Here is a 22,550-nt window from a genome sequence, read left to right on the forward strand (position 1 = left end):
GAACTCTGCTACCCCAGTGAAAGCAGAGACACACATACAGGGATATATACTATTATGTGACCCAGGGAACTCTGCTACCCCAGTGACAGCAGAGACACACATACAGGGATACGTCCTATTATGTGACCTGGGAACTCTGCTACCCCAGTGACAGCAGAGACACACATACAGGGATACGTCCTATTATGTGACCTGGGAACTCTGCTACCCCAGTGACAGCAGAGACACACATACAGGGATATATCCTATTACGTGACCCGGGGAACTCTGCTACCCCAGTGACAGCAGAGACACACATACAGGGATACGTCCTATTACGTGACCCGGGGAACTCTGCTACCCCAGTGACAGCAGAGACACACATACAGGGATATGTCCTATTATGTGACCCAGGGAACTCTGCTACCCCAGTGACAGCAGAGACACACATACAGGGATATGTCCTATTATGTGACCCAGGGAACTCTGCTACCCCAGTGACAGCAGAGACACATACAGGGATATGTCCTATTATGTGACCCGGCAACTATTCTACCCCAGTGACAGCAGAGACACAGATACAGGGATATATCCTATTATGTGCCCCGGCAACTCTGCTACCCCAGTGACAGCAGAGACACAGATACAGGGATATATCCTATTATGTGACCCAGGGAACTCTGCTACCCCAGTGACAGCAGAGACACAGATACAGGGATATGTCCTATTATGTGACCCGGGAAACTCTGCTACCCCAGTGACAGCAGAGACACATACAGGGATATGTCCTATTATGTGACCCGGCAACTATTCTACCCCAGTGACAGCAGAGACACAGATACAGGGATATATCCTATTATGTGCCCCGGCAACTCTGCTACCCCAGTGACAGCAGAGACACAGATACAGGGATATATCCTATTATGTGACCCAGGGAACTCTGCTACCCCAGTGACAGCAGAGACACAGATACAGGGATATATCCTATTATGTGCCCCGGCAACTCTGCTACCCCAGTGACAGCAGAGACACATACAGGGATATGTCCTATTATGTGACCCTGGAACTCTGCTACCCCAGTGACAGCAGAGACACACATACAGGGATATGTCCTATTATGTGACCCGGGAACTCTGCTACCCCAGTGACAGCAGAGACACACATACAGGGATATGTCCTATTATGTGACCCAGGGAACTCTGCTACCCCAGTGACAGCAGAGACACACATACAGGGATATGTCCTATTATGTGACCCAGGGAACTCTGCTACCCCAGTGACAGCAGAGACACAGATACAGGGATATGTCCAATTATGTGACCCGGGGAACTCTGCTACCCCAGTGACAGCAGAGACACACATACAGGGATATGTCCTATTATGTGACCCGGGAAACTCTGCTACCCCAGTGACAGCAGAGACACATACAGGGATATGTCCTATTATGTGACCCGGCAACTATTCTACCCCAGTGACAGCAGAGACACAGATACAGGGATATATCCTATTATGTGCCCCGGCAACTCTGCTACCCCAGTGACAGCAGAGACACAGATACAGGGATATATCCTATTATGTGACCCAGGGAACTCTGCTACCCCAGTGACAGCAGAGACACAGATACAGGGATATATCCTATTATGTGCCCCGGCAACTCTGCTACCCCAGTGACAGCAGAGACACATACAGGGATATGTCCTATTATGTGACCCGGCAACTATTCTACCCCAGTGACAGCAGAGACACAGATACAGGGATATATCCTATTATGTGCCCCGGCAACTCTGCTACCCCAGTGACAGCAGAGACACAGATACAGGGATATATCCTATTATGTGACCCAGGGAACTCTGCTACCCCAGTGACAGCAGAGACACAGATACAGGGATATATCCTATTATGTGACCCATGGAACTCTGCTACCCCAGTGACAGCAGAGACACAGATACAGGGATATATCCTATTATGTGACCCATGGAACTCTGCTACCCCAGTGACAGCAGAGACACAGATACAGGGATATATCCTATTATGTGACCCAGGGAACTCTGCTACCCCAGTGACAGCAGAGACACAGATACAGGGATATATCCTATTATGTGACCCAGGGAACTCTGCTACCCCAGTGACAGCAGAGACACAGATACAGGGATATATCCTATTATGTGACCCATGGAACTCTGCTACCCCAGTGACAGCAGAGACACACATACAGGTATACGCCCAATTATGTGCCCCGGCAACTCTTCTACCCCAGTGACAGCAGAGACACAGGTACAGGGATATATCCTATTATGTGCCCCGGCAACTCTGCTACCCCAGTGACAGCAGAGACACACATACAGGGATATGTCCTATTATGTGACCTAGGGAACTCTGCTACCCCAGTGACAGCAGAGACACAGATACAGGGATATATCCTATTATGTGCCCCGGCAACTCTGCTACCCCAGTGACAGCAGAGACACACATACAGGGATATATCCTATTATGTGACCTGGGAACTCTGCTACCCCAGTGACAGCAGAGACACAGATACAGGGATACATCCTATTATGTGCCCCGGCAACTCTGCTACCCCAGTGACAGCAGAGACACAGATACAGGGATATATCCTATTATGTGACCCAGGGAACTCTGCTACCCCAGTGACAGCAGAGACACAGATACAGGGATATATCCTATTATGTGCCCCGGCAACTCTGCTACCCCAGTGACAGCAGAGACACAGATACAGGGATATATCCTATTATGTGACCCATGGAACTCTGCTACCCAAGTGACAGCAGAGACACACATACAGGTATACGCCCAATTATGTGCCCCGGCAACTCTTGTACCCCAGTGACAGCAGAGACACAGATACACGGATATATCCTATTATGTGCCCCGGCAACTCTGCTACCCCAGTGACAGCAGAGACACACATACAGGGATATATCCTATTATGTGACCTGGGAACTCTGCTACCCCAGTGACAGCAGAGACACAGATACAGGGATATATCCTATTATGTGCCCCGGCAACTCTGCTACCCCAGTGACAGCAGAGACACAGATACAGGGATATATCCTATTATGTGACCCATGGAACTCTGCTACCCCAGTGACAGCAGAGACACACATACAGGTATACGCCCAATGATGTGCCCCGGCAACTCTTCTACCCCAGTGACAGCAGAGACACAGATACAGGGATATATCCTATTATGTGCCCCGGCAACTCTGCTACCCCAGTGACAGCAGAGACACACATACAGGGATATATCCTATTATGTGACCTGGGAACTCTGCTACCCCAGTGACAGCAGAGACACACATACAGGGATATATCCTATTATGTGACCCAGGGAACTCTGCTACCCCAGTGACAGCAGAGACACACATACAGGGATACGTCCTATTATGTGACCTGGGAACTCTGCTACCCCAGTGACAGCAGAGACACACATACAGGGATACGTCCTATTATGTGACCTGGGAACTCTGCTACCCCAGTGACAGCAGAGACACACATACAGGGATATATCCTATTACGTGACCCGGGGAACTCTGCTACCCCAGTGACAGCAGAGACACACATACAGGGATATATCCTATTACGTGACCCGGGGAACTCTGCTACCCCAGTGACAGCAGAGACACACATACAGGGATACGTCCTATTACGTGACCCGGGGAACTCTGCTACCCCAGTGACAGCAGAGACACACATACAGGGATATGTCCTATTATGTGACCCAGGGAACTCTGCTACCCCAGTGACAGCAGAGACACACATACAGGGATATGTCCTATTACGTGACCCGGGGAACTCTGCTACCCCAGTGACAGCAGAGACACACATACAGGGATATGTCCTATTATGTGACCCAGGGAACTCTGCTACCCCAGTGACAGCAGAGACACACATACAGGTATACGTCCTATTACGTGACCCGGGGAACTCTGCTACCCCAGTGACAGCAGAGACACACATACAGGGATATGTCCAATTATGTGACCCGGGGAACTCTGCTACCCCAGTGACAGCAGAGACACACATACAAGGATATATCCTATTATGTGACCTGGGAACTCTGCTACCCCAGTGACAGCAGAGACACACATACAGGGATATGTCCTATTATGTGACCCAGGGAACTCTGCTACCCCAGTGACAGCAGAGACACACATACAGGGATATATCCTATTATGTGACCCGGGGAACTCTGCTACCCCAGTGACAGCAGAGACACACATACAGGGATATATCCTATTATGTGACCTGGGAACTCTGCTACCCCAGTGACAGCAGAGACACACATACAGGGATATATCCTATTATGTGACCTGGGAACTCTGCTACCCCAGTGACAGCAGAGACACAGATACAGGGATATATCCTATTATGTGACCCGGGGAACTCTGCTACCCCAGTGACAGCAGAGACACAAATACAGGGATATATCCTATTATGTGCCCCGGCAACTCTGCTACCCCAGTGACAGCAGAGACACACATACAGGGATATATCCTATTATGTGCCCCGGCAACTCTGCTACCCCAGTGACAGCAGAGACACAGATACAGGGATATATCCTATTATGTGACCCGGGGAACTCTGCTACCCCAGTGACAGCAGAGACACACATACAGGGATATGTCCTATTAAGTGACCCGGGGAACTCTGCTACCCCAGTGACAGCAGAGACACAGATACAGGGATATATCCTATTATGTGACCCGGGGAACTCTGCTACCCCAGTGACAGCAGAGACACAAATACAGGGATATATCCTATTATGTGCCCCGGCAACTCTGCTACCCCAGTGACAGCAGAGACACAGATACAGGGATATATCCTATTATGTGACCCGGGGAACTCTGCTACCCCAGTGACAGCAGAGACACACATACAGGGATATATCCTATTATGTGACCTGGGAACTCTGTTACCCCAGTGACAGCAGAGACACACATACAGGGATATGTCCTATTACGTGACCCGGGGAACTCTGCTACCCCAGTGACAGCAGAGACACACATACAGGGATATGTCCTATTATGTGACCCAGGGAACTCTGCTACCCCAGTGACAGCAGAGACACACATACAGGGATATATCCTATTATGTGACCCGGGGAACTCTGCTACCCCAGTGACAGCAGAGACACACATACAGGGATATATCCTATTATGTGACCTGGGAACTCTGCTACCCCAGTGACAGCAGAGACACACATACAGGGATACGTCCTATTACGTGACCCGGGGAACTCTGCTACCCCAGTGACAGCAGAGACACACATACAGGGATATGTCCTATTATGTGACCCAGGGAACTCTGCTACCCCAGTGACAGCAGAGACACACATACAGGGATATGTCCTATTACGTGACCCGGGGAACTCTGCTACCCCAGTGACAGCAGAGACACACATACAGGGATATGTCCTATTATGTGACCCAGGGAACTCTGCTACCCCAGTGACAGCAGAGACACACATACAGGTATACGTCCTATTACGTGACCCGGGGAACTCTGCTACCCCAGTGACAGCAGAGACACACATACAGGGATATGTCCAATTATGTGACCCGGGGAACTCTGCTACCCCAGTGACAGCAGAGACACACATACAAGGATATATCCTATTATGTGACCTGGTAACTCTGCTACCCCAGTGACAGCAGAGACACACATACAGGGATATGTCCTATTACGTGACCCGGGGAACTCTGCTACCCCAGTGACAGCAGACACACATACAGGGATATGTCCTATTATGTGACCCAGGGAACTCTGCTACCCCAGTGACAGCAGAGACACACATACAGGGATATATCCTATTATGTGACCCGGGGAACTCTGCTACCCCAGTGACAGCAGAGACACACATACAGGGATATATCCTATTATGTGACCTGGGAACTCTGCTACCCCAGTGACAGCAGAGACACACATACAGGGATATATCCTATTATGTGACCTGGGAACTCTGCTACCCCAGTGACAGCAGAGACACAGATACAGGGATATATCCTATTATGTGACCCGGGGAACTCTGCTACCCCAGTGACAGCAGAGACACAAATACAGGGATATATCCTATTATGTGCCCCGGCAACTCTGCTACCCCAGTGACAGCAGAGACACACATACAGGGATATATCCTATTATGTGCCCCGGCAACTCTGCTACCCCAGTGACAGCAGAGACACAGATACAGGGATATATCCTATTATGTGACCCGGGGAACTCTGCTACCCCAGTGACAGCAGAGACACACATACAGGGATATGTCCTATTAAGTGACCCGGGGAACTCTGCTACCCCAGTGACAGCAGAGACACAGATACAGGGATATATCCTATTATGTGACCCGGGGAACTCTGCTACCCCAGTGACAGCAGAGACACAAATACAGGGATATATCCTATTATGTGCCCCGGCAACTCTGCTACCCCAGTGACAGCAGAGACACAGATACAGGGATATATCCTATTATGTGACCCGGGGAACTCTGCTACCCCAGTGACAGCAGAGACACACATACAGGGATATATCCTATTATGTGACCTGGGAACTCTGCTACCCCAGTGACAGCAGAGACACACATACAGGGATATGTCCTATTACGTAACCCGGGGAACTCTGCTACCCCAGTGACAGCAGAGACACACATACAGGGATATGTCCTATTATGTGACCCAGGGAACTCTGCTACCCCAGTGACAGCAGAGACACACATACAGGGATATATCCTATTATGTGACCCGGGGAACTCTGCTACCCCAGTGACAGCAGAGACACACATACAGGGATATATCCTATTATGTGACCTGGGAACTCTGCTACCCCAGTGACAGCAGAGACACAGATACAGGGATATATCCTATTATGTGACCCGGGGAACTCTGCTACCCCAGTGACAGCAGAGACACAAATACAGGGATATATCCTATTATGTGCCCCGGCAACTCTGCTACCCCAGTGACAGCAGAGACACACATACAGGGATATATCCTATTATGTGCCCCGGCAACTCTGCTACCCCAGTGACAGCAGAGACACACATACAGGGATATGTCCTATTATGTGACCCAGGGAACTCTGCTACCCCAGTGACCGCAGAGACACACATACAGGGATATGTCCTATTATGTGACCCAGGGAACTCTGCTACCCCAGTGACAGCAGAGACACACATACAGGTATTCGTCCTATTACGTGACCCGGGGAACTCTGCTACCCCAGTGACAGCAGAGACACAAATACAGGGATGTCTGTTGATCACTGGTGGAAATTGTAGTGCGTTTGCGATTGGCATCGACCGGACGCCCAGCCTACATGGGTGCAAATGAGAGGATTGACATCGACTTTATCAATCCTTTGTTGCACCAGGGTTACCAATTGTATGTGGACCTGGTATTACACCAGCATTCCACTTTTTAAATATCTGTACAGTGCCCAGACTGCAAAAAAATAAATAAAAAAATCGCAGGACGTTGAAAGAATAGTGGACAAAATCGCAAGGTGGGTATGGGTCTTAACACTGTTACATGAAAGAGCTGGAAACCTATGATAGGAGATTACTTCTCAAGAGCTGCTCCAACACTATAGAACTCCCTACCTCCACCCATTAGGGCAGCCCCCTCCTTCAACATCTTCAAGAAAGCCCTCAAAACTCACCTTTTCTCTCTGGCCTATTACCCCTCACAAGTGCCCTAAACCCACAGCTGACATCTGGTCCCCTACCTTTCATGTCCCTACCTCTCCCTCTAGATTGTAAGCCTTTGGGCAGGCTCCTCCTCCTTTGTGTCCTACCTGATCATGCACCACCATTACTGTGCACCCATCCTATGCATCTGAGTGAACCTAACTTGCCTAATCGCCATGTTCCATCCAGTGACTAAGCATTACCTGGTACTCATACTGTGCTGTGTGATCTGGTTTTCTTGCATTCCTGTATTGTCATATTGCTGTATGTCACCCCTAAACATTGTCTGTAACCTAAACTAATGTCCAGCGCTGCGTAATATGCTGGCGCTTTATAAATACAATAAATAAATAGGTGTTCATTATGATAGAATATATAGATATAAATTATATGAACTGCAGCGACTCTTTAACCTGAGGACTCTTTTCTGTTTCATTTACTATTCACTCACAAGTAGTGGTTTGACAAGAACTCATTTAAACCCTGGAAAACAAAACGAAACACCTACTGGTTAAGGAGTCTGACGGTTACTATAATTGTGTGTTAAGGTCCATTATCGCGGTGTGGAGTTAATGCATAATTAATAGCACGCTTTGTTTGGAACGCCGCGTGACTGAAGAAAACAAAATTAATGTGTAAAGGGGCATGAAGGGAGCGAGGTAACGAGCGAAAAAGCATAAAGATAGAATTCTACAGAAACGGGGAAATACTGCAGCTAGGGGGAGAGTTTCTCAAACTCCGACCTCAAGTTCACCCAACATGTCCTGACTTCAGAATGTCCTTCGCTGAGCACAGCTGGTTTAAAGTGCATTACAAGCTAAAAAAAAGGGGCTATTCACCCAGAAGCGGTGCCAAAATACAAGCAAGGCTCAGCAACTCCCCCACACCACCGAGGGACAAACTTTTATGCTAAAAATCAGCGGAGCCAGCTCGCAGTGCGTTCTGGCATTTTTATGTGCAGGTACGCAGTATGGGCATCCTGGTCAAATGCATTGCCAAGTTATACTTCCTGGGCAGACCAGGCCTAAAGGTCAGAGCTAAAAATATCTGGCAGCAGCTCAGTAATCAGTGCGCAAAGGTAACTTTTAGGTGTGAAATAATGTGACTGAATATCCTGTCTTGGATTTTTGATCACGCAAGCAAAAGCAGGCGAGTTCAGGTAGTCGTGTTCAGGCTGTGTGGGTGGAGCTGCTACTGAGGTAGCATCACAAAGCTGTTCTGACTAAAAGGGGGAAGGCACAGACTGAATTTTCAGGGGAGATTGCAAACTATAGTACTGGCTTTCTGTGGGTGCATGAAGTGGCCAGTGTCTGGGCTCCTGACAACAGCACTGATCCCCAAGAAAACTTTGAAAATATTCTAGTAAAAAGCTGGCATGTGTGACAGAAGGGTGTAATTAATATGCAGAATTTAATTTTTGAAAGCGATTCATACACAGAGCTCCTAGAGGTGGGTATATTGGTTGTTAAATGCGTATAATGCCCCTTTTTTTATTTTATTCCTCTTATTTGTTAAGGCCAGGACAAGGTTCTCCAGCACTAGAGGCGGAGATTCCAAACTGTGCCCCCCCCCCCCAAATTGAGCCCACCCAAGCGTAAGGGCAAGATATGGCTCCAGTAATCAGTAGGTTGTGCCCTCCCTCCCCCTCCTTGTCCACAGTATAGGTAGGCATATGTGCCCCCAATATCAGGTAGCCCCCCACACCAGTATATATAGCCAGCTGTATCCCCAGTAATAGGTAGTTCCCCTCCCCAAGTTAGATGGCAGGATATACTCCCATTGTTAGGCAGCCCCCCTCCCCAACTTAGATATCTATAAATAGCTCCAGAACTAGGCAGCCCATGCTCCCCCCCCCCCCCCCGTCCTAAGTTAGATAGCCTAATGAGCCCCCAGTAGTTATATAGCTGGATATACCATTATCAGGGCATCCTCTCCCAAAGTTAGATATCTAGATGTACTCCCAGTATTAACCCCCCCCCCCCCCCCCAAGTTAAAAAAGGCAGATGTGCTCCCAGTATTAGGTAGGATCCAACCTCCCCTAGTTTAGATAGCAAGATGTACCATCAGTATTAAGCAGCATCCTGTGTGCCCAGAGGCTGGAGCCTCCCCAGCCTCTGCCTCTATTGACCGGAGCCTCCCCGGGCCTCTGCCTCTATTGACCGGAGCCTCCCCAGCCTCTGCCTCTATTGACTGGAGCAGGCATGGGCAAACTTGGTCCTCCAGCTGTTAAGGAACTACAAGTCCCACAATGCATTGCAGGAGTCTGACAGCCACAGTCTTGACTCATAAAGGCAAATGCATTGTGGGACTTGTAGTTCCGTAACAGCTGGAGGGCCGAGTTTGCCCATGCCTGGACTGGAGCCTGCCCAGCCTCTGCCTCTATTGACCGGAGCCTCCCCGGGCCTCTGCCTCTATTGACCGGAGCCTCCCGGGCCTCTGCCTCTATTGACCGGAGCCTCCCCGGGCCTCTGCCTCTATTGACCGGAGCCTCCCCGGGCCTCTGCCTCTATTGACCGGAGCCTCCCCGGGCCTCTGCCTCTATTGACCGGAGCCTCCCCGGGCCTCTGCCTCTATTGACCGGAGCCTCCCCGGGCCTCTGCCTCTATTGACCGGAGCCTCCCCGGGCCTCTGCCTCTATTGACCGGAGCCTCCCCGGGCCCCTGCCTCTATTGACCGGAGCCTCCCCGGGCCTCTGCCTCTATTGACCGGAGCCTCCCCGGGCCTCTGCCTCTATTGACCGGAGCCTCCCCGGGCCTCTGCCTCTATTGACCGGAGCCTCCCCGGGCCCCTGCCTCTATTGACCGGAGCCTCCCCGGGCCTCTGCCTCTATTGACCGGAGCCTCCCCGGGCCTCTGCCTCTATTGACCGGAGCCTCCCCGGGCCTCTGCCTCTATTGACCGGAGCCTCCCCGGGCCTCTGCCTCTATTGACTGCCACTCAAAGATTGTTTTACAGACCTGAGTTGGTACAGGCCCATATGCCCCATCCACCTGCGCAGTGCTTGTCTAAATAACCTTGGTTTGTGAAAGTATTCATACATTTTTATTTTTTATTTTTTTAAGAAGAATGTTTTGCCTAATAGTTCTATGCCATACACCAGCCACTGTAGAGGTTGTACATTTACATGCATTTAAGTTACAAAAAGGACTGCATCGATCTGGGTGGGACCAGCCGGGGCCTCCAGCATGCAGACACACCAAGGGCAAGGCTTGGTTAATTATTTTTAATGCATATCGGTAACCTAACAAGCTTTTTTTCTCTGTTTCCCAAATTCCTCGGCCAGTTGCCGCCTTCCTTGCCATCCCGGGACTTGCAGCTGAACAGATGCTGGGCGGTCCCAGTCTGCCTAGAACAGCAGCAGACAAATGAGCACTGTCACTTATTCCTGTGTCTTACACGTAGGTCACGCCGTCTCAGGCGATACGGAAAGTGTAAATTACTCCGAGGTGTTAGAAAGCTGCTTTTCGCACCCCCTGTGTGAGCGCGATCCCGTGCTGCCGCTGTACGGCGGCTGACAACATTATTATGACACCAGATAAAAGCCAGGCGTAATGGTTTCTCCTCCGGCACCCCTGCTGCACGCTATGCTGGCGCAGAATATGTATTAGCGGGCCGACTTGTCTGACTGACCAGCTAATTGTCAGCCCAACAGTCTGCCAATTCCCATCAGGAGCTGATCTGCCTCATCCGATACGTGTATCTTCATCCAAATGTGAGATCCGTTACACCAACTGTTCTCTCTGCTCCAGGCTGACGGTATAAACGGGATACAGGAGTTTCTCTGCTGACAGTGCGGCCCGCAGGCAGCATAAAGGGGAACTCCGACCTGCAGTGACATCTTACAGGGGGATCTGGAGGGTTGCTAGCTTGGATTCAGATACTGCATTCTCTTAGGATCTCCAGCAGCAAGATTTCTATGCTATATATGAGATTTATTGGATTACATTACATACTCACCGGGCCACAAGTTCCATATTTGTATACACTGAACTTTCATCAGTAATTGAAGCAAAACACACACACACATATATTAGCTGATTGCCCGGCGTTGCCCGTGTATGTATTTGGCTGGTGTTGGCTCCGCCTACTTTTTCTAACCCTAACACACAATTACTCACTGACCAAGTTTGTGAGCTTTGCGGTCTTTGGTATCAATAATCTGCATTGAAATGAAACAAATCTGAGTGTGTGTGGCTCCACCCCCTTTTCTGAATTTGAACCCCAGTCACCCAATAACCAACTGTACCAGGTTTGAGGCCTGTGCCATTAACAGTTCAAGAATGGTAGCAATTAAATATTCCCCTTGAAAAGCAACAGGTGAAGTTTGATTCACTTTTGTAGGCTCCACCCACTTTTCTGAATATTAATCCCAGTCACCCAGTGACCAACTGTGCAAAGTTTAAAAACCCTGCCATTAACAGAATGGCTGCAGTGTACATTTTCCCAGTGAAATTTGTATTTGTCTCCACCCACTGATGACCCGGCGTTGCCCGGGTATGTATTTGACTGGTGTTGGCTCCGCCCACTTTCTAATCCTAACACACAAACACTCAATGACCAAGTTTGTGAGCTTTGGAGTCCTTGGCATCAATAATTTGTATATTCCCATAGAAATTAAACAAATCAGATAGGCTGTTTGTGGCTCCACCCCTCTCCAGCATTTGAACCCCAGTCACCCAATGACCAACTGTAGCAGGTTTGAGGCATCTGCTATTAACAGTGTAAAAATGGCAGCAATTTAAATATTCCACTTGAAAATCAACAGGTGAATTTTGATTGGCTATTATAGGCTCCACCCACTTCCCTGAATATCTCAGTCACTCAGTGACCATCTGGGCAAAGATTGGGAACCCTGAAATAAACAGTGTAAGAAGGGCTGCAGTTTACACTTTCCCAGTGAAATTTGTTTTTGGCTCCGCCCACTTTTTGTAACCTGGACACAAAGTCACTACTCAATGCCCAAGTTTGTGAGTTTTGGGGTCCTTGGCATCAATAATTTGTATTTTCCCATGAAATCAAACAAATCTGATTCACTGTTTGTGGCTCTGTCCCCTTTTCTGAATTTGAACCCCAGTGACCCAATGACCAACTGTACCAGGTTTGAGGCTTGTGCCATTAACAGTGCAAGAATGGCAGCAATTTAAATATTCTCCTTGAAAAGCGACATTTGATTTTTGATTGGCATTTTTAGGCTCCACCCACTTTTCTGATTATTAATCCCAGTCACCCAGTAACCAGCTAGGCTAAGTTTGAGAACCCGGCCATTAACAGTGAAGAAGGGCTGCAGTTTACAATTTACCAGAAAAATCTGTTTTTAACTCCACCCACTTTTTGTAACCTTGACACACAGTCACTACCCAATGTCCAAGTTTGTGAGCTTTTGGGTTCCTGGCATCAAAATTGTGCTAATGGAAGCAGTTTATCCAGCAAAGAAATCTGGCTGTTTTTGGCTCTGCCCCTTTACTGAATTTGAGTCGTTAAGACTGACTGTAGCAGGTTTGAGGCCTCTGCTATTAACAGTGTGAGAATGGCTGCAGTTTCAATATTCCCCTTGAAAATCAATAGGTGAATTTTGATTGGCTCTTGTAGGCTCCACCTACTTTTCCGAATATTAATCCTAGTCACCCAGTGACCAACTGTGTGAAGTTTGAGAACCCTGCCATTAACAGTGTAAGAAAAGCTGCAGTTTACATTTCCCCATGTAAAAAGTTAGTGGTTTTTGGCTCTGCCCACTATTTCTAATTTTGACATACAGTCACTTAATGACCAAGTTTATGAGCTTTGGGGTCTTTGGCATCAATAAGTTGCATTTTACCACTGAAATTAAACAAATCTGATTGGCTGTTTTTGGCTCGTTCCCTTCAGAATTTAAATTTCAGTCTCCCAGTGACTGACTGTAGCAGATGTTAGGCCTCTGCCATTAAGAGTGCATGAATGGCAGCAAAGTAAATAGTCCCCTTGAAAATCAAAAGGTGAATTTTGATTGGCTGCTGTACGCTCCACCCACTTTTCTGAATATTAGTCACAGTCACCCAGTGGCCAACTGTGTCAGGTTTGAGAACCCTGGCAATAACAGAATGGCTGAAATCAATCTAACAAATCTGATTGGCTGTTTGTGGCTCCACCCCTTTAGTGAATTTGGATCCCAGTCACCCAATGACTGACTGTATCAGGTTTGAGGCCTCTGTCACTAACAGTGTAAGAATGGTAGCAATGTGAATATTCCCCTTGAAAATTAATAGGTACATTTTGATTGGCTGTTGTAGGCTCCACCCACATTTCTGAATATTCATCACCCAGTGGCCAATTGTGTAAAGTTTGGGAACCCTGCAATGTAAAAAATGAAGTTGTTGGCACCGGTCACTTTTTCTAACCTTGACATACAGTCACTCAATTATCAAGTTTATCAGCTTTGGGATCCTTGGTATCAATACTTTGTATATTCCCATTGAAAAATAAACAAATCTGGCTGTTTGTGGCTCCACCCCCTTCCTGAATTTGGACCCCAGTCACCCAGTAACCAACTGTACCAGGTTTGAGGCATCTGCTTTTACCAGTATAAGAGAATGGTAGCAGATGAAATATTCCCTTTGAAAATCAAAAGGGGAATTTTTATTGGCTGTTGTAGGCTCCACCCACCTTCCAAAATCTTAATCTGTGACCCAATGACCAACTGTGCAAAGTTTGAGAACCCTGCCATTAACGATGTAAGAATGGCTGCCGTTTATATTTTCCCAGTAAAAGTTGTTTTGGCTCCACCCACTTTTTGTAACCTTGACACACAGTCACTCAATGACCAAGTTTGTGAGCTGTCAGGTTCAAGGCATCAAAAATGTGTGAATGGAAGCAGTTTATCCACCAAGGAAATCTGATTGGCTGTATGTGGCCCCGCCCCTTTAGTGAACTTTGACCCGTCACCCAATGACCGACTGTAGCAAGTTCGAAGCCTCTGCCATTAAAAGTGCAAGAATAGCAGCAGTTTAAATATTGCCCTTGAAAATCAATAGGTGAATTTTGATTGGCTGTTGTAGGCTCCACCCACTTTCTTGAATCTTAATCTCATTCACCCAGTGACCAACTGTAGCAAGTTTGAGAACCCTGCGATTAACAGTCTAAGAATGGCTGCAGTTTACATTTTCCCATTTAAAATGAACGGCTGAAATTTGATTGGCTGTTTTATGCTCCGCCCACTTTTCCTGGATTTGTAACCTCGGTCACCAAGTGACCAACTGTGCAAAGTGTGGGGACTCTGGCTTGATTACTGTGAGAATGGCAGCCTTTTACATTTTTCCATTGACTTGAATGGGTGGAATCTGATTTGCTGTTTGTAGCTCCGCCCAGGTGTGCAGGGGGGCCGCGAGACCCCCAGAACATATCATCCCAGGTAGCAAGGGATCTGTGTAGCGAGTTTCGTTCAAATCAGTCAAGCCGTTTTCGCGTGATCGCGGCACATACACACACACGATTTTATATATATATATAGAAGATATAAGATATATATATATATACATATACATATATATACATATACATATATACACACACACACATACAGGTTTTGCTTCAATTACTGATGAAAGTTATATACAAATATAGAACTTGTGGCCCAGTGAGTATTATTATTATTATTTATTTATAAAGCGCCAACATATTCCGTGGCGCTGTACAATGTAAGAAAACAAACAAGGGATACATAATGATATGTAATGTAATCCAATAAATCTCTCCTGGATCAACAGCAGAATTCTGAGACTAGTCTTACATTCGATTGTTGTGCCGGTTGTTTGAGCGCCACCATAAGCAGTACTGAGAATTACGGCTATAGTGGCACTCACTGATGGAGCTCAAATTAAGACAAAAAAAAAAAACTGAGGTAATTTGGCCACCAGCAACAGCTGATGATTGAACTACCTATGGATTTTGGGCAAAAATTACGATCGGTGAGGCATGCTATGCTATAGATTCGATCTACTGTGGCCAAAGAGATCAGCAGGACTGTAATGAATAAAAATATGCCAGCTTCCATATCCCTCTCACGTCAGGTGTGCTTTAAATGGCCAACCGGCACATTATGCGCCCCTATCACAGCATCCCACTTGCTAATTTGCTGCTTGTCATCCTTCCTCTCCCTAAAACAGAAACCACAACAAAACATTTGTAAAGCGCTTTCCTCCCGTAGGAACCCAAAGCGTATAACTTTGTCTCAGATCAGTTCATAGTAATGTGTACTGGGAAAAAGTTACGTGATCATAAATGAAAGACTAAATAGGTGTCTTTTCAGTTTGGAATCTAAACATCTCCAGGGTTGGAGCGGTCTTGATTAGGTTTGGCAAGGAATTCCACAGGGTAGGGGCAGCATGACAGAAAGCTCTGGCTCCAAAAGTTTTTAGTTGGACTCTGGGGGTGGTCAAGTTTGTGGATCCTTTTGATCTGAGGTTTAGAGTGGTGTGACACAGTTGCAACAAATCCTTCAGGTATCCTGGACCTAGATCATGAAAGGATTTGAATGTAAGCATGATAATTTTGAAAAAGGATTCTCCATTTCCAAGACATGCTGCTCAACTAAAAGCCAGATACTGCGTCCATAAGATGCTCCTTTACCCAAATTCTGCTTTCACAATTGCGGAGGGCGGCAGTAATCTAGCATACCGTATATATGAGCCCTCAGCAGCAATAATCATAGTAGTGTATATTGTATAGAGAAAAAAAAGAACATACAAAGCAGCCATGTAAATCTAGTATTAGCATCCTCCTGGGGGGGAATGCAAAGCAGTGCATGATGGGTAACTTACCAGCACCTGGCTGTCTAGCAGGGCTGAGCAATGGGTGGCCATGGGCAAATGGTACAATCAGGGCTCCTCATAAATACCTTTACACCTGACCATTACTATATTGTACAAATAAGAGGATGTGTTCAGAAAATGACTGAGAAAGTGTGAGCTTACAGTGGCGTGCGATATGGTGAGGATTCCATTCTTCACAGTGCATTTCCTCCTCTGCCAAACCTTCCGTAACCTAAAACACAGAAACTTACATGAGAATTCTTCAAGTAATGACTGCTGTAGGTAGAAAAAAAACAAAGTTATAATAATGCAAGCTTTCAGGGATCTGCTCCCGTTCTTCAGGCATATTTCCAGATGTTAGTTGAAGTAAAACACAGTATGCAGGTAAATAGTAAACACAAAGATGACTGTATTTTTTGGACTACAAGAACTTTTTCTCCCCAAAAGTGGGTAAAAAGTCACTGCATCTTATAGTCCAAAGAACCTCCAACCCGCCGCAATGCTGGGGACTCCCTGTACTGTGCCCATGCAGAGAAGGACACAAGGGGGACACAGGAGGACACAAAGGAGACAGTGGGACACAGGGAGAGACAAGAGGCACAAGGGGGTATGAGGTACAAAGGGGGCATAATCCACAAGATGCCCCTTCACCATGGATGCACCAAGCTTAGTATATATTTTTCCCGTTTTTTTGTCCTCTAAACCTAGGTGCGTCTTATGGTCAGGAGCGTCTTATAGTCTGAAAAATACAGTACCTATTCTGTTTTAGGTTTACTATTACCCTGCATTCAGTGTTCTGGAAATATGCCCGAAGAAGGGGACCAGTTCCCTGAAAGCTGGCATCATTTAACTTTATCAGTTAACCATTAAAAGGTATTACTTTTCCTACCTACATAATGCGACTGGCTAACACGGTGCAGAAATTCTTTTGCTCCTACAAGTAACTGCCAAACTGTTGCCAATGCCCATGTTCTAATGATAAATCCCCTTGAGTCACATACTGCCTACCTAAACCTTTTTTGTGACAACAAACTTGAATACAGCAGCAAAGCAATAGGGGATGCAGAGGTTGCAACTGCACCAGGGCCCCTAGACCACAGGGGTCCTCCTTTATCCATCTTATTAGCTTTTCATGGATGCTATGCTGGTAATGAACACCACTAGATGTGCATTGCATAGTGGTAATCCTTAAAGCGCAACTGTAAACACTTTTTAAACACACTGTTTCACTTACCTGGGGCTTCTGCAAGCCCCCAGCAGCCATCCTGTCCCGCGCAGGTCCTCCACGAGCCTTCCGTTCTCCATCTACTTTCGGTTTCACCGCCGGGCCACTGCGCCTGTGCGGCTCTGGCCACGCGTATCCTTTCTTCGTGTTCCCCTCTGCAATAACGCTTAGATACACTTGCCATGGCTGCGCTGGCCTCGACTTACAAGTCGAGGTACGGAACAGCGCTGCGGCGGGAGAACGGAGACGCGCGGAGGACCGGCACGGGACAGGACAGCTGCTGGGGGCTTGCAGAAGCTCCAGGTAAGTGAAACAATGTGTTTAAAAAGTATCTACAGTTCTGCTTTAACTAACTGGTTCCTTACTCTAAACACACCTCTCTGATACAGCAGCTGTCTTTGGCAGGTTTTAGGGCTCCATTTCATTAGAGTGCTTGGGGCCTCATGTAAAACTTGCACTGGGGCCCTAAGCTCCTTAGTTACGCCACTGCCTGAATATATGCTTAGTGGTATCTGTGAGAGGTGTGGGGATGAAATCTTACTTTGAGGAGTCCTGATTGGCCTGTAAACTCAGTACAGATGGCTCCAGGAACTCAGTACAGACAGGGGGCAGCACTGAGGCATAGTGACTAATATTCTATCTTCGTAGTGTAAAGATTTCAGGTGTGAATCTCAGTGAAGGTCACTTATCGGCATGGAGTTTGTATTACCCTCCCATTTGTATGGATTTCCTTCCAGGCTCTCCCGTTCCCTCCCACTCCCCCAAAAAACATACTGGTACAGTAACTGGCTTTCCTTCAAACTACACTGCTGGTCTTTCTTTTCTACATTGCCATGTTTCTAATTAGTACTTCTGTAATGTGTATTTATGGCCACTTGTCACTAGGGGGCAGTGGGAGACAATAACAGAGAACTTCTGCTTTCAGTTTCTATAGTTTCTGCTAGCAGATAGAGATCAAAACATTCCAAGAAATCACAGCACAACTAGTTCTGCCGACAGAGGCCAAAAAGCAGTGCCCTTATCTCAAACGAGATAACTTTATTGAAACTGCTAATAGGTTAACAAGGGACTCTGAGTTCATGACCTACCCATCACTCTTCTTCAGCAGATATCCCTTCTTCTCACTGCCGTACTCCTTGTTGCCCTGCAGCTGGTGCATGCTGTACCCTCCTTGTTTGCTCTGAGAATCCTGCGGAGAAATAGCAATATGTATTAATCATAGGCTATAAGAGCAGAGCAGATACAATCAGCCATACAATGGGACTCATGGGTGCAATGCATGAATTTCCTTATATGCTGTGGCTGCATAGGCTGAGCTGTATCCCATAAGGCAGAGTCCACAGCGGGCTTTGCATTCCTTGCAAATGCAGGAAAGCAACGGAAAAGTTGTGCAACATGTTATCTGCGTCTTGCAATCCATACAGTCCGTGAAAAGTATTCTTCACTATTGCTATGCTGTGCATGGTGTTGGGATGCCGCAAGCAGTTACATAGGACCGCACTGCGCATTGTTTTTTTTCCATAGCAGCATGGAAAGCTGCCCCACTGTGAACGCAGACTTGTTCACACTAAGAGCGATTTCACTTTTTAAGTGCTAGCGATTTTAACAATCGCCTTAAAAGCACAAATGCAATGATGCTCAATGTGAGTGTTCTCACATAAGCGATCCATTTCTATTGAATAGCAAATGCGGCTCCTGCACCATTTTCTGAGCGTTTGTGATTCAATAGAAAGTATAGGGAAATCGCAAAGCACTTGAAAAAGCGCTTTGAGAAGAGATTTCCTGAGCACTTTTATAAATAAATAGATTGCATTTATTCATTTCCCGGGGTAAAGAGTTCACTTCGTGACTGATGTCAGGAACTGTAAAAAATAATTGCTCCACAAAAGCAGGGAAAAATCGCTGTTAAAAGCGCTAACCAAATCGCTCAGTGCTTGCGATTGCACTGGCGATTTGTAATGTGCACAAGTCCTTAAAGTGAACCAGAGATGAAGCACCCTCATGTATTTTACCATATAGATCAGTGGGAACATTAGAGAAAACACCAACCCTGCTCTCAGTTTCATTCTTCACGGTTCAGCTTGCTTCTTATCAGCCCTGATAAAATCCCCGACTGAGCATTCAGTCTGGCTTTGCTATAATGACTCGGCTATTATGATTCCTGAGCAGAGCCACAAGAGGGCAGGTTGGGCTTGAAAAGACACCAGAGAACACAGACTCAGCTATGATGATTCCTGAGCAAAGCCAGACTGAATGCTCAGTCGGGGATTTTATCAGGGCTGTAACAAGCAGGCTGAGCAGTGAAGAATAAAACAGAGAGCAGGGTAGGTATTTTCTCAAATGTTCCCACTTATATATATGGTAAAATACATGAGGGTGCTTCGTCTTTGGTTCACTTTAAAGCCAGTGGTTACTGATTTAAAAACCAAAAAGTCAGATACTCACCTAATGAGAGGGAAGGCTCGGTCCTAATGAGCCTTACCTCTCCTCTCCTGGTGCCCTCGGTGCTGCGCTGGCTCCCCCGTTCGCGTCCACCGCCGCAGGGACTTCGGAGGTCTTCGGGAGCACTCGGGCTTCCGAAAACGGGCCGCTCCATACTACGCACGCGCGAGTGCGTCATAGAGGGCGCTCGCGCATGCGTAGTATGGAGCGGCCCGTCTTCGGGAGCCCGAGTGCTCCCGAAAGCTCATTTCGGCATGCGGAAGTGGCAGTATTTGACCGAACTGGTCGAATACTGCCACGGGAAATCCTGCGCGGGACCGGGCACCGGGAGAGGAGAGGGAAGGCTCATTAGGACCGAGCCATCCCTCTCCTTAGGTGAGTATCTGACTTTTTGGTTTTTAAATAGGTAAACATTCACTTTAAGCTGTCTCTTGGCATGACTTTCCAGACAAGACAAGACAAGACAAGACAAATAACATTTATATTGCGCTTTTCTCCTGGCGGACTCAAAGCGCCAGAGCTGCAGCCACTAGGGCGCGCTCTATAGGCAGTAGCAGTGTTAGGGAGACTTGCCTAAGGTCTCCTACTGAATAGGTGCTGGCTTACTGAACAGGCAGAGCCGAGATAGTGAGCAGCTGTCTCACAAGCTAAGCAATTACAGCTGTAAACAGTGAAAGGGCTGTTTCAAGTGAGGACTTGCGCCCCCCTTCCTTTCCAGAAACAACTTAAATGATGACATGTATATAATAAGAATCTGAAAAGAGCCATTATGTCTGGTACACACGATGAGATTTCCTGGTAGATTTACTGCCAAATTGACTATTTCCAACATGTCTGATTTAATTTCTGATTGATTTTCCATAGAGTTGAACGGAAAAATCGATAGGAAATCAGATCGGACATGTTGGAAATAGTCGATCTGGCAGTAAATCTGCCAGGAAATCTCATCGTGTGTACCAGGCATTAGACCCACTGGGTGGAATACAGTCCTGGTTTCTGAAGAAGACATCAGGCAGAAAAAAAAAATGAGTTTCGCTTACCTGGGGTTTCTACCAGCCCCATGCAGCCATCCTGTGCCCTCGTAGTCACTCACTGCTGCTCTGGTCCCCTTCCGTCAGCTAGTTTAGTTTTTGCTGACCCTTGGGTCGCGGGCCGCATTGCGTATATTTTTACGCATTCCTGCTGGTGCAGGAACATTAACACATGCGTTTTTACGCGTGAGTGGTTCCATACGTACATTTTTACGCGTTCAACCGCTAACGCGTAAAAATGTATGTGTTAATGTTCCTGTACCAGCGGGGATGCGTAAAAATGTACGCAATGCAGTCCGCCGACCCGAGTCGGCAAAAACGAAACTAGCTGACGGAGTGAGACCAGAGCAGCAGTAAGTGACTACAAGGGCACAGGATGGCTGCATTGGTGCTGGTAGAAACCCCAGGTAAGTGAAACTCATTTTTTTTTTTTGCCTGATGACTCCTTTAAAGAGACACTGAAGCGAAAAAAAATATATGATATAATGAATTGGTTGTGTACTATGAATAATTACTAGAAGATTAGCAGCAAAGAAAATATTCTCATATTTTTATTTTCAGGTATATAGTGTTTTTTATAACATTGCATGATTCTATAATATGTGCAGATTACACAACACTCAGCATTCAAAATGAGTCTTTCAGAGCAGTCTGTGAAGTAATTAACTCTCCTCTAGCAGAGGAAAAGTAAATAGTCCAGGAACAGTTGAGATAAGAAAAGTCAGATAACAGCCCTCTCCACGACTAAGTTAGTCAGAGAGCTTAATGGCTTGTTTGCATAGAGATAACAACTGGAGTTTCTCAACTCTTCCTGTACGTGAAACAATTAGACTGATATATCTGATCTTAATGTTTTATTTCTTAGCTGTACTACACATACAAATCATAATATCATCATTTTTTTTTCGCTTCAGTGTCTCTTTAAAGAGCCAAGAAAAAGTGACAGACAGCTTGCGATGAGGTTTTACTGCAGGAAAGTTCAAAGGGTCATTATTTCTGCTTTGTTTTATAGCTTAAAAGACAGAGAGTGGTTTTAAAAATGCAACTATGACAGAATGATGCAATAATATATAAAAAAATAATTATTATATTATTATAACTGAAAATAAAAATATGAGACTCTTCTTTGCTGCTAATATTCTATTCATTATCCGTACTACACATACAATTCAGTATATTGTACTTTTTTCCGCATCAGGTTTGCTTTAAGCTCAGTTCATTATATGGGATAAAGTAAAACTGTGACTTCGACAATACTATCTTTATTAGGCAACTTTAAAGTACATCTGTCACATGAGAATATGTAAATGGCAATTGCTGGCCTGTTCCTGAGAATGTAAGTCAACTTGCTATAGAGCAGGTCCTCTTGCTCGGGTAGGGCTGGATGCA

The 22,550-nt window shown here is 46.6% G+C and overlaps 1 protein-coding gene across 1 annotated transcript in view; it reads right to left on the reverse strand.

Annotated features, from left to right (window-relative positions):
* ASAP1 (ArfGAP with SH3 domain, ankyrin repeat and PH domain 1) overlaps positions 1 to 22,550 on the reverse strand; it is a 187,288-nt gene that overhangs the window by 49,401 nt on the left and 115,337 nt on the right. The window contains exons 13-14 of the mRNA XM_068238413.1: positions 18,777 to 18,877; positions 16,626 to 16,695 (exon numbers count right to left, since the gene is read on the reverse strand). Of these exons, the coding sequence (XP_068094514.1) occupies positions 16,626 to 16,695; positions 18,777 to 18,877 (171 nt within the window). The remainder of the gene's footprint in view (positions 1 to 16,625; positions 16,696 to 18,776; positions 18,878 to 22,550) is intronic.

This window comes from Hyperolius riggenbachi, chromosome 5, assembly GCF_040937935.1.
Source record: "Hyperolius riggenbachi isolate aHypRig1 chromosome 5, aHypRig1.pri, whole genome shotgun sequence".
Lineage (NCBI taxonomy): Eukaryota > Metazoa > Chordata > Amphibia > Anura > Hyperoliidae > Hyperolius > Hyperolius riggenbachi.